At 34.7% G+C, this 10,634-nt stretch overlaps 1 protein-coding gene across 1 annotated transcript; it reads right to left on the bottom strand.

Moving 5' to 3' along the window:
• Window positions 1-475: 475 nt before the first annotated feature.
• LOC106669094 (lysozyme c-1-like) lies at window positions 476-1,960 on the bottom strand. The gene is made up of 5 exons (XM_014398360.2): window positions 1,862-1,960; window positions 1,672-1,802; window positions 1,383-1,468; window positions 925-988; window positions 476-866 (listed from the first exon to the last, which is right to left on the bottom strand). Exons 1-5 carry the CDS (start codon window positions 1,876-1,878, stop codon window positions 733-735), a joined length of 432 nt encoding a protein of 143 aa, XP_014253846.1. The 5' UTR covers window positions 1,879-1,960; the 3' UTR covers window positions 476-732.
• Window positions 1,961-10,634: the final 8,674 nt, after the last annotated feature.

Below are 10,634 nucleotides of genomic sequence, written 5' to 3'. Positions count from 1 at the left end.
ATATATATCTTTCTCTTTGTCTCCCCCTCTTTTTTCTCTCTCTCTCTTTCAGACTATCTAACTCCCTCTTTCATTACCTTCATCAGACCATATTAAATCGTTGCCCAAAAACGTAAAAAATAAAAAGCTAGTATAAAAAGTTGATTTTGTAGAGGCAAAATCTGGTAGTTCGTGAAATCCGAGTTTTATTTTAACAATTTTTAACACTGTTTTATTAATTATATATTTTGATACATTGCGCAAGCCGGAAATCTACTATTGGGAAAAAATGCTTGATTTGACGGCGGAACGATGCTTATAGGATATTTTTTATTTATTACACCTCTTACAAAAATTGAGCTGTATAAGAGCTCTATTTATGGAAAATAGCAAAAATTCTGTCTTTCTATTATCAGTACCGCAGCTACAGAACGAGGAAGTTATAGGAAGGTTAATGAAAAGTTGAGAGAAGAAAGTTGGATAAAATTGATTTTTTTTAAATATTCAACGTTTTTATTTTTACTTTCTTATAAGTAATAACAATAACACAAACAAATAGTTTTTAATTATTCTGACTGCATAGTGTTATAATTAATTGGATTGTTAACTTTCGTTCCTTGATGTTTTCCATATGTGTAGATTATTTGGCATTTTACGTAAAAACTGATTAGTTTAAAAATGTCCATTATAAACCGCATTTATTACATTATTGCTTTAACATTTTATTACAGGTTATATTAGGTATATTATTTATTAGTAGCTACAGCCTGTCAAAGTTGTTTGAGAGGTACAATGGTCATTCGTTGGTTTCCAATACATGAAATTGAATGTTTCAAAAAGCTTTAAAGCGCATTTCGCTGCCTCAGTTATATCATCGCCTTTTAACGCTGGAAAAAATGTTGATATAAAATTGATGAAATGATAAAAACGTTATTTTGTACTTACAATCACATCTTGCTTTGCATTCATTTCCTTTCTGGTTTAGTTGGCACGCATATTCATTATCTAACTGAACAAATTATTAAAACATAAACAAATTATAATTATATAGTTGATTACCCGACATATGAAAATATGGCAAAAAGAGGGGGAATTTGAAGGGTCGTAGGTCGAGATGAGTTGTTGTTCGAGTGGGTCGAACTCACGATAGCTCAAGGGACTAGAACATCGGAGTATTGAACTGAAGGTCGTGGGTTCGAATCCCACTCATGACACTGATTTTTGTCATCTCGACCAAGACCATAAATAAAAGAATAATTATTTGAAATAAATAATATGTTCGTTTACGATCGCTAAATATATATAGGTATCATCAATTAAAATATTGATGGCGAACAAACTCTGCTCAATCAAAAACTCGTTTTTACATTATTGTTATTATTTTTTTATTCTTATGTACTCACCTTAAATAAGCCGAAAGATTGAAAATCGCCAGTTTTATTATAGTAATTTGTATCCAATCCACTGACGCTTTTAGCGGTGCAAACCCCTACAAAAGCAATACATGTGATACCTATTTGAACAGGTAACGATAGACAAATCTATGGAATTCGAAACAAAATTTTTGTATTCCAAGAAGACATGTTAGTTTAGACTTTCCTACTGTGTAAATTCATTTTTATTTAGTTGTAGTCAAATCTTTTAATACGTATCAATAATATTAGTGTGAAAGTTTAAAAATAATTAACTTACAGCCTGGAATGTTTTGTTTTGGGAAATTAAGTTCGCTTAGTTTCTGTGCCAGTTCGCATTCGGTGAATACCTTAGCCTCCAATGCGACAACACATGCGATCAAAATCTGAAGGGAAAATCGAAGAAAATTCCTATAAAAATAACGAATAGGTGTACATTTTTTGTAAACTCAACATAATTGCTAACGTACATTGTTGTTGTCGACATAAAAGTTCAACCCATTGAATTATTCAAACCTTTTTATACCCCGTCTCAGAGCAAATAAAATTGAACAACTGTTCAAATATTGTCACAATGTATGGAATAAATTAAAAAAAAAAACACCTGAGTACACCTCTCTAGCAAAATAAGGGAAAATATCACCTTTTTATTGAGCAACAGAACAGCCCGCCACTCGCAACTGAGAAGAATGTGGTGCAGCGAGCGCCTAGAAGAAAACACCAATTGGAATGCTGTTATGATTTCTGATGAAACGCGACTCATCAGTAAACCTAATAGCATTCCAATTATAACAAAAAATAAATAAATTGTATAATGACTTGTAGGTAAGGTGCATATTTTTTAAACAGCTTTCCTGGACAATTACTTTACTTATATTAACAGGACACTTAATTAAGATTTTTAGTTGAGATGAAAAAAAGTTAATGGCACGAGAGGGATTCGAACCCACGACCTTCGGCTAAGTCACGATACCGAATCGTACCCGAATAGGGTTCGAATCCCTCTCGTGCCATTAACTTTTTTTCGTCTCAACTAAAAACCTTAATTAATTGTCCTGTATTAATTGGTCAAGCGGACCACGAAAGTAGTGAATTAACTTATATTAACTTTGATTCAATTGCAATGTGTTGGAAAACTATGAGAGAGTTTTTGTACTAAAATGCATGCATGTTTAACCAATAAAGAGTAGAAATGTATATAATTATGTTGCTGTGTTCTCATATTTAAATAAATCAGTGTAATATATACCTCATTGAAAACGAATTAACATTTAATGAATTCCTTCCAATCATAGGTATAACAATATAATAAACCGTTGAGTGTAATATCGGTCTTCATGATAAATATTGAAGTAAAGAGATCAGGGATGAAGCCATGTAGGTGAAAAAAAAACTTGTTTTTTTTTGCTGTCTAGCTGTCGGCTGTATTTGAGTAATTTGAATTTTAAATGTGTATTCAAAAACAATCTCGGAAACCATGTATTTTCAAAATTGAAGTCCCAAATACCTACCAAACTATGTAGTAATGTTGTCTACAAATTTTCTTGCAAGGACTGTGAAAGGGTATATTATGGACAAATCAAACAGTTCCTCAAGGACAGATGTAGACAACATGAATTGTGATAGTAGGGAAAAAGACAAACAGGGAACAGCACTTTTCCAGCATTGTCACAAACTCAAACATAAATTGGGAAAAAAGTGGAGATTGTTGATAAGGAGCGTATCCTAGGAAGGAGGTTAATTAAAGAAATACTCTACATAAAAGCTGACAATAAAGCTTGTAATTTGAGAACAGATACTAAGTTATACTACTACAACAGATACTATATACTAAGTTGAGTATTATTTATGGTTCTATTCTTAACAAAAATAGTCATTGTTGGTTGTTTTATTGTATTGTTTTCATTTATTTATTGTTTATTAGAATTTAAGTATTTATTTATTGTTATTATTTATAAATGGTAATTGTTATATGTAAAATTGTTAGCGTTGATAAATCTCTATAACCAAAGAAAATTACTTTAGGACAATTTGTAAATCATTGGCATCATTGTTGTGTGAGCTTGATAACATGTTGTTATCTCTCCTGGTGGTCTACGTTGAGTTATCTGGCCCCTTCTATTTGGACCACCTGTCCGAATTGGTTGTTAAGTTTTTTAAATAGTTTTTCAACTAAGTTGTTGATTTATCATTATAATTTTATATATTTAATCCGTAGCGTAACATTGATTGTAATTAAATAGAGTTATGAGGAAGGCGTCAAATACAGCCGAAAGCTCGATAGCAGAAAAACAAATTGGTTTTTTCGCCTACGTGGCTTCATCCCTGATCTCTTTACTTCAATATAATCAACCACCCACGTATTTCCGTGTGAAAATTTCTCTGTTGAATTTAAAGCAGTTTTGTTTAATAATAGTCATCTGTATGATGTCCTAGAGGTGGTGCGTGTAATGGTTGTCCAGTTTAACAAATGAAAATCATAGTGTTCAAACAAAAAATAACCATAATTTTATTACAAAAGGGAACTGTCCATTAATTGAAAAATAAGGAATTTACCGTACAAAAAGTACATTCACAAAAGTACTGAGGCATTCTTGTTGCTGTATTTCTGTCTTCTTTAGCCAGCGCTCATTGTTTCAAAGATTGCATCAAACAGTAATTAAACATTACTCGAAAAATTTATACGAAAAAAAAGTGTTGGTAAAGTATAGAAAACTGTGTCCAAGGACAGTAAATGGTGGATTGACGCACACTAGCCTTGGCCATTAATATCTCAAATCCACATTATCTTTCTCGTTCATGTTACAATCAAATTAAATTTGTATAAATTTTATGTGTTCGGTCTACAATTCTTAAAATTTAATTCAATTAATTTACGTTTTTGGTGGAGATAAAAAGTCAGTGTCACGAGTTTTTATCTCAACTAACCACCTTAATTAATTGAAAGATATTAATTGGCCAAGCGGACCACGAAAACTAGTGAACTTAAAATTTAAATTAACAATTAAAAGAATCAATCGACTTATTTTAGAAAGCATAGATTAAAATCACTTGTATAGTTTATTTATTCTGATGTTTGAAAAATAATGTTTAAACGTGTAGTTAATCAGTTTTATCTGTGTTAGCCTTCCTTTCTCTTTGCATCAGGTAAATAAAGTGTCATTAAGCTGTCGTCTTGTACCGGTCCCAAACAGACTTGCCGAATTTAAGCAGGTAGTCAATTCCGCAATTGAAGATGGCACAAAAACAAATCGGCGACAAACTCAGACCAACTAATTCTGTTTGACTAGCAGAAAACGCATTAGGGAAATCTCTAATAAACCTCGGCCGCGAGCGCCATTTCCGGATTTGGGTCAAACTAATCCAGGAAAGGGAGAATAAATTATTAAGCTGTCTTGCATATGGGTTTTTTTTTAAATTAACATAAATATTTATCGATGAAAAGTTATCACTATCAATTCAACAAGTAAAAGTTTTCAGATAATATGGGAAATAATAGTGTTCAAACAAAAAATAACCATAATTTTTTACAATAGAGAATTATTGATGAAAAAAAAGGAATTTTCTGTTAAAAAAAGTACAATTACAAAAGAACTGAGGCATTCTTGTTGCTGAATTTCTGCCTTCTTAAGCCAGCCTTTCAATGTTTCAAAGATTGCATTAAACAATAAATTAAACATTACTTGAAAAATTTATACAAAAAAAAGGGTTGGTAAAGTATAGAAAACTGTACCCAACGACAGTAAAATGTGGATTGATATCCACTGCCGTGGCCATTTTTATCTCAGATCCACATTATCTTTCTCGTTCATGTTACAATCAAATTAAATTCGTATAATTTTTATGTGTTCGGTCTACAATTCTTAAAATTTGAATTTACAATTAAAAGGATCAATCGTCTCATTTAAGAAATTGTAGATTAAAATCACTTGTCTATTTATTTCATTTTGATATTTGCAAAATAATCTTTAAAAGTGTAGTTATCCACATGAAGTAACCAGGTAGTCTATTCCGCAAATGACGATGGTGCAAAAACAAATCGTCTACAAATTCCAATCAACTAATTCTGTTTGGCTAGCAGAAAACGCCTTATGGAAATCTCTAATAAACCTCGGCCGCAAGCGGCATTTTTCCAAATTTTGTCGACCTAATCCAGGAAAGGGAGAATAAATTATTAAACTGTCTCTCATCCGCGTTTTTTTAATTAACACCAATATTTATCGACGGGGAAATATTATCCCTATGAACTCAACAAGTATAACTATATTATTTTTGATATAATAAATTACCGATATTTGTTATTTATATTTAAACATAAAAGTTGAAACTTCCATTCCAATCCTGAAACCCATATTGACTTTCAAATGTTTACATCTTTTTGAGGGGGGGGGGTCGTTTTAGACCAGCAAACCTCTGATCTCGTTTCCATCAATGCCGGTTTTCTTTCTCACTACGATACGATTCCGTGAAAACGAGCATAAACATTGACGGAAACACAATAATAAAACAATTAAATTATAATTAAAAGTAAATGGGTATAAATCAATACATCTTCTTTGATTAAAAAATAAATAATTTTATGTAAAATATAAATTATTTAAACATTTTTTAAATTAATCAATTAATTATTAATTTTTAAAACGATTATGAATTTCAAATGAATAATAAAAATAAAATCGAATTCAAAAGAAATAAAATTAAAACGAACTTGAATTAACGATTTACAAATTCGATCGATATTTCCAGATAGTAAACAGTCCAAATATTTAATAAAGTGGTACCACTTCCCGCATAAAACGACGATCCAACGATGAACATGATGGCGATGATATTGATGATGATGAATGAGGAGAAATGGTGACGATGCGATGAAGACGACTGACTCTGTTATCTACGGTAATCCGCCGACTCCAACTGACTTAGCCAAAAAATAAGCAGGTTGGGATTAACGAAAGGCGATCTTTTTAAATAAATTCAAAAATAATTAATTGGCGTAAAAATACCGCCCACCAAATTTTGAGCAAAATTTACTCTTTCGGTCCTTTCTCTGTCTGGGGGAATAAAGGTGCCAATTTTGTCACCGGTCGCACGTATTCTGCTAAGGTGGTTCTCAACTTTACGACCGGAAAGATTTCATCATTGCCTTTAATGCAGTCGAGTACTCTGTCCACTGACCATGATAACATCGGTGCGTTGGGTTCCTTTAAGAGTACCAAAGTGAAATTGGGGATATGGCCCGTTCACTTTAACCGATTTTGAAGTTCAGTGAGTACATAGTCCAATCTCCATCTAGCCCACAGGGCTGGGATACATTTGCGGAGAAAGTACCATCGATTCCGCAAACGAAGGCCTCGTTCATACCAATTCGCCTGAGGTGAATTTAATACCGAGGCACCTATTAGAAAGTTCCCAGGGGTAAGAACGTCAAAATCGTCAGGATCCGATTACGTAGGCGTCAGTGGTCGAGAGTTTAATACTGTTTCAATCCAAGTTGCCACAGTGGTGATCTCCTCAAAAGTTAACGCCTGTTCGCCAGGAACACGTGTATGATGGAATTTGAAGGACTTTAACCCCCGCCTCCGACAATTCACCGAAGTGTGGTGCGGAAGGTGGAGTAACATTCCACTTGGGTTGTCATTCTCGTGGCAGTATAATCTGGCAAATTAAAGATTCTGTTGAGATGGTGTGTCGGTAAAACTCTTTTATTATCATATTGATTTAATGCTGCCTGCCAGGCCTGGCCATATCCTCCGATGGAAATTGGAATGGCGGCAATTGTATGAGCCGCAGCTGCTTGTAAGAATGATCGGAGATAGTTAAATCGTCAATACTCTCGATTTGAATGAATTAGGGAAACGTAGGTACCCTTGAAGAATGACCAGTATGAAATATCTCCATTAAATGTTGGAATATTACTTGTAGGTAACTTTATGATAGGTTCCCCCCGCTCCGTGTAGCTTCCAAAGCCTTGATATTAGATTGGGATGTAACTCGTTTATCTGCAGCTAAGGGTCTGTCTGCCCATTGAGACCGATAGTGTGCATGTGTAATGTCGTCTGCAAGATCCATTATCTCTTTTTTAAGTTCTGCACAACGGTTTTTCATAGCTCTTGCTTGGGAGTCATATATAATGTTGATGAGACGATAATGGCGAAACAACGAAGTTCAGTATGGATGCAGGGCGAGCCAAGAACGAAAAGTTAGAGGTGAACAGGCCAATGTTATATAGACAGTGAGAAATATCAAAGTTTCTAGTTGAAGATGAAACTCCCAATGAGGAAGTGAGAAGTAGGATTGTTGATGAAAGTTGATGATCTTTTTAAATAAATTCAACAATGATTAATTGGATGAAAATAAAACAATTATATCTTTTTAGACAATTTATATATAATTTAAAAACAATCCGTTTTCTGTATAACGAATAAAGGATTATTATTACCTCCGTTTTGTCGTTAAAAGCTGGATCTGACAATGAGAGAAAAAATATTCCCGCACAACTTGAGAGAAAACGCACCGTTTTTTTTTTGCCGTAAAAGCATGCTAATGATTTATTTATTAGAAGATTACTGTCGGAAGATTAAATTTAGATTCTGTACGATACGTACAAGAAACCTAAATGAAGCTTCATTAAACTAAGAGAGGACGACCAAAAGAAATTAATTGTAGTGCTGTACCAAATACCGTTAATTTCTAGTACTAAGCGGTTTTGTGAAAATAAAAAGGTAAATTACACCAAGTTTCCGACTGAAATGTGTAATTAAAAAAAAGCATGGTTGTTTTAATGAACGGAAAAGTTAAGTATAACCCTGGTCTCATATTTCTTTGTCAACGGGATCAGAGATGTTAACCATGAACTGCAAGCTCTCATTAAGTTTTTATTATCGTTACTTTACATTCGTAATTTAAAATGTACAAAAAAATAAAGTTAACAACATAAACTTACGTTCAACGAAAAAATTGAGAATACATAGTTTAAAACAATTATTTATTACATTTCTTTAATATTGGACTGGATTCGGGTTAGAAAACATAATTATGGTATCATCCACATAGGTAGTAATGATGGTGTGGGGATTCAGCTGCTTAAATTGTAAACCAAAAATGTTCCCTTATGCTTCCGCTGTTACCGTTCTGATATCTGAGTATTCGTTGGCGTACCTCACTCTGAAGCAGCTGTCTGTTGAATAGGAATCAAGTATAAGGTAATAAGGGTATGTACAAAGAGTTTACGATTATGGACTATACATGCACCATACTCTATAAAAGCTTTGGCTATGTACTTGAATATACCCAAGCAACGCAAGCAATACTAATTAGTTCTTACTAAAGAAAATAAGACAAGAACTCTGAAATCTGGGTTCGTGGAATGATTTGCTGGTGAATAGCTTGGGAAAACCTTACAGTTCTACTCCGTATTTCTATATTACTCGTCGTAACGTCTTGGATAGACTTAGTTGCATTTGGAAAATAATTGCACACTTATGGACAATAAAATTATGGGAAAAGATATTAAAATCTTTTCTGACAGTCAGGCTAGTCTTAGGGCATTACAAAAGGATTTGTCAACCTCACGACTGGTGGAGGAAACTATAGATCTTATCAATAGGATCTCTTTCAGGTTTGAGAATAAGGTGACCCTTATTTGGATACCAGCACATAAAGGACACCATGGCAATGAAAAGGCGGACGGCCTAGCCAAAGAAGGTTCTATTACTGCGTTTGTCGGGCCACTACCGGTATACCCCACTCTATGAACACAGCGAAAGAGAGTATCAATAACTGGGGCATGAAACAATTCCTTAGGGAGTGGAATTTATCCCCCGGACACAGGCAATAGAACGAGTTTGTTAAGGCGTTCAAACCAGCAGAATCGAAATGGCTATTCTCTATCTCAAGAAAGGGAATTAGGAAGTTGATAGGTATTGTAACGGGCCACTGCGCACTGAGAAAACACCTCTTCGTAATGGGTATCCCACCAGATCCCTTTTGCCGCTTCTGCGAAATAAAAGGAGAAACGGCAAGGCACTACCTCGCAGAGGGTGATAGGTATGCTAGGTCTAGATTTGAAATCTTTGAAGGAGAGGACATCACCAAATCACTCCCCGAGATAAAATGGTCCAAAATCTTGGGGTTTGTGAACAAGTCCAAGAGGCTTATGCAGGATACGTGAATCGACCAAGTCCCGGACCATTTAGGGATGGGGTACGAGTCTACCCAGGCATTTAACCCCTCGGGTCTTGGTCGCCCACCCTGCATTATATATATATACACCCCTAATTTCGGTACTTAACACGTCACACATTGCAAACAGCTCTGGCTCTTCCAATAGTCAGGACCCTAAATTTGAACGGTTTAAGGGGTTTACCCTGAAGCAGAATATTTAATATCTGGGGACATTCCTCGTCGCTCTCTATAAGAAGCCAAACGAACTTCCACCCCCAAATTAAAAATACTAATGAACTTTTGTGTCAGGTTTTTCGTCATCCCCCGAGGGTCCAGGGCATGGCTGTATTCAGACCTATCCTGCCTCTATCCCTCTTCCCGAAGTCTGTATTTCCTTGGTTCCTTAATTTATAAGGCCATTAACACCCATCGTCCTCATTACATTATCCAGTTCATCTGATTCAAATCCACTTTCCACTGCAATACCCGCACATCGCTATTACTTCCCCGGCATAAAACATACACTTTTTCCTTGTACGAGCTCCAAAATTCTTGAATTCCATCCCCCTAACCATCCGCAATGCAGCTCCTCTCCTTGCAAACAGTATATTTAACTACACTTCAAATTCACTCAATAATTATTATTTTTCTAAGGTAATTTTCAGGAGGGAAAATTTAAAAAGGTGGCGTAACAAAAAAACCAACTTCCCATCTCATCAGTGTCACGAGCGGGATCCCGTGGCCACTTCATAAGTCGCTGAGAATCGAATCGTGATTACACGACATTTGAAAAATGGCAAAAAGAGGGAAAATTCGAAAGTTTGAAGATGGAGTTGGTGTCCGAGTGGATCTAGCTCACGATAGCTCAAGTGTTAGAGCAGCGGCGTATCTAGCCGAAGATCGTGAGTTCGAATCCCGCTCGCGCCATTCCTTTTTTATCTCAACTAAAAATCTTAATTAATTGTAATTTTCAGTGTAACTCAGTTTAGTTTTTACTCCTTTGAGTTTTGTAAGCCTATTGCTTTCTATATCTATGGTCTCTATAAGCCTAATGCTATTACGTTGAACACCACGACAAAG

This window comes from Cimex lectularius, unplaced genomic scaffold (assembly GCF_000648675.2).
Source record: "Cimex lectularius strain Harlan isolate CLEC.00 unplaced genomic scaffold, Clec_2.1 scaffold459, whole genome shotgun sequence".
Classification (NCBI taxonomy): Eukaryota; Metazoa; Arthropoda; class Insecta; order Hemiptera; family Cimicidae; genus Cimex; species Cimex lectularius.
Note: the sequence above shows the minus strand (reverse complement) of the source record. Positions and strands in the feature narration are given on the sequence as shown.